Source organism: Pygoscelis adeliae, unplaced genomic scaffold (assembly GCF_000699105.1).
Source record: "Pygoscelis adeliae isolate BGI_AS28 unplaced genomic scaffold, ASM69910v1 Scaffold577, whole genome shotgun sequence".
NCBI classification, from domain to species: Eukaryota; Metazoa; Chordata; class Aves; order Sphenisciformes; family Spheniscidae; genus Pygoscelis; species Pygoscelis adeliae.
The window spans coordinates 101,073-102,160 of NW_008825116.1; the positions used below are offsets into that span (position 1 = coordinate 101,073).

Below are 1,088 nucleotides of genomic sequence, written 5' to 3' on the forward strand. Positions count from 1 at the left end.
TTGGTGCTGGGGGAGGGACTGGAGCATCCCTCTCATCTGCTCCCCCCCGCAGACAAGAGGTCCCTGCAGCCAGACAATGCACTGAACGTCATCTCCTGCTAGGACGGCCGGCAGATGCTCACCATTGCCAGGGTGTCCAGGAAGGATGCGGGGCTGTACGAGTGTGCAGCCGCCAACGCCCTGGGCACGGCCATCAGCTCCTGCACGCTGGCTGTGGCGCGTAAGGATGTGAGGGGGGACCTCAGGGGACAGAGGAGCTGCCTGAGGGGAGAGAGCACGTGCCAGGCACGCACCCCGGGGCTGGGGACCGGTTGGAGCAGGTCACTTGAGCTCTGCTCTCCGCATCTGCAAGAGACTGGAAGTTTTGAGGGGAGACAGGCTGGTTTTGCCCGGGCACCTCCAGCATCTCCAAGCCCACGTGTTGTGGTGTCCTCACCCCACAGCAGCTCTGTTCTGCCCCTGGCCAGGCACCCAGCCCACTCTGTCTGTCTCCTCGCAGGGCTCCCCGGGCGGCCGGGCACCCCGGAGATCCCCCAGAAGTACAAGAACACGGTGCTGGTGCTGTGGAAGCCTGCGGAGAGCAAAGCCCCCTGCACCTACACGCTGGAGCGCAGGCTGGACGGTATGTGGGGCTGCCTCCTGTCCCCCGGCAGCCGCAGCCAGAAAGATGGGCTCACATGGGGACACCAAGCCAGGACAAAAGTGCCCAATGTCATTGCTGTCCCCTGGGGCTCAGCGGGGTCCCAGGTCAGGGGTGGGGAACAGGGGGCTGCCCCCTGCCCCTGGTCTACCCTTGCCTCACCTTGCCCCCGCGCCAGCAGGGGAGGACGAGTGGAAGATCATCAGCACTGGCATCGCTGACTGCTACTTCAACGTGACGGAGCTGCCCCCCGGGAGTGCTGCCAAGTTTCGGGTGGCCTGTGTCAACAAGGCCGGGCAGGGTCCCTACAGCACCCCCTCGGGGAAGGTGCACCTCGAGGCAGCAGGTGAGCAAGCCCTCTTCTGTGGGGCGTGGGGCAGCCGTGGGGCCAGCTGTGGGGCTGAGGCCTCTGGGATAGAATCATAGAATCATAGAATCATAGAATCAT

At 64.6% G+C, this 1,088-nt stretch overlaps 1 protein-coding gene across 1 annotated transcript in view; it reads left to right on the forward strand.

Moving 5' to 3' along the window:
- Window positions 1-1,088, forward strand: part of SPEG (SPEG complex locus) — a 29,499-nt gene that overhangs the window by 25,448 nt on the left and 2,963 nt on the right. Inside the window, 3 exon segments of the mRNA XM_009328254.1 lie at window positions 103-220; window positions 500-622; window positions 822-982. Of these exon segments, the coding sequence (XP_009326529.1) occupies window positions 103-220; window positions 500-622; window positions 822-982 (402 nt within the window).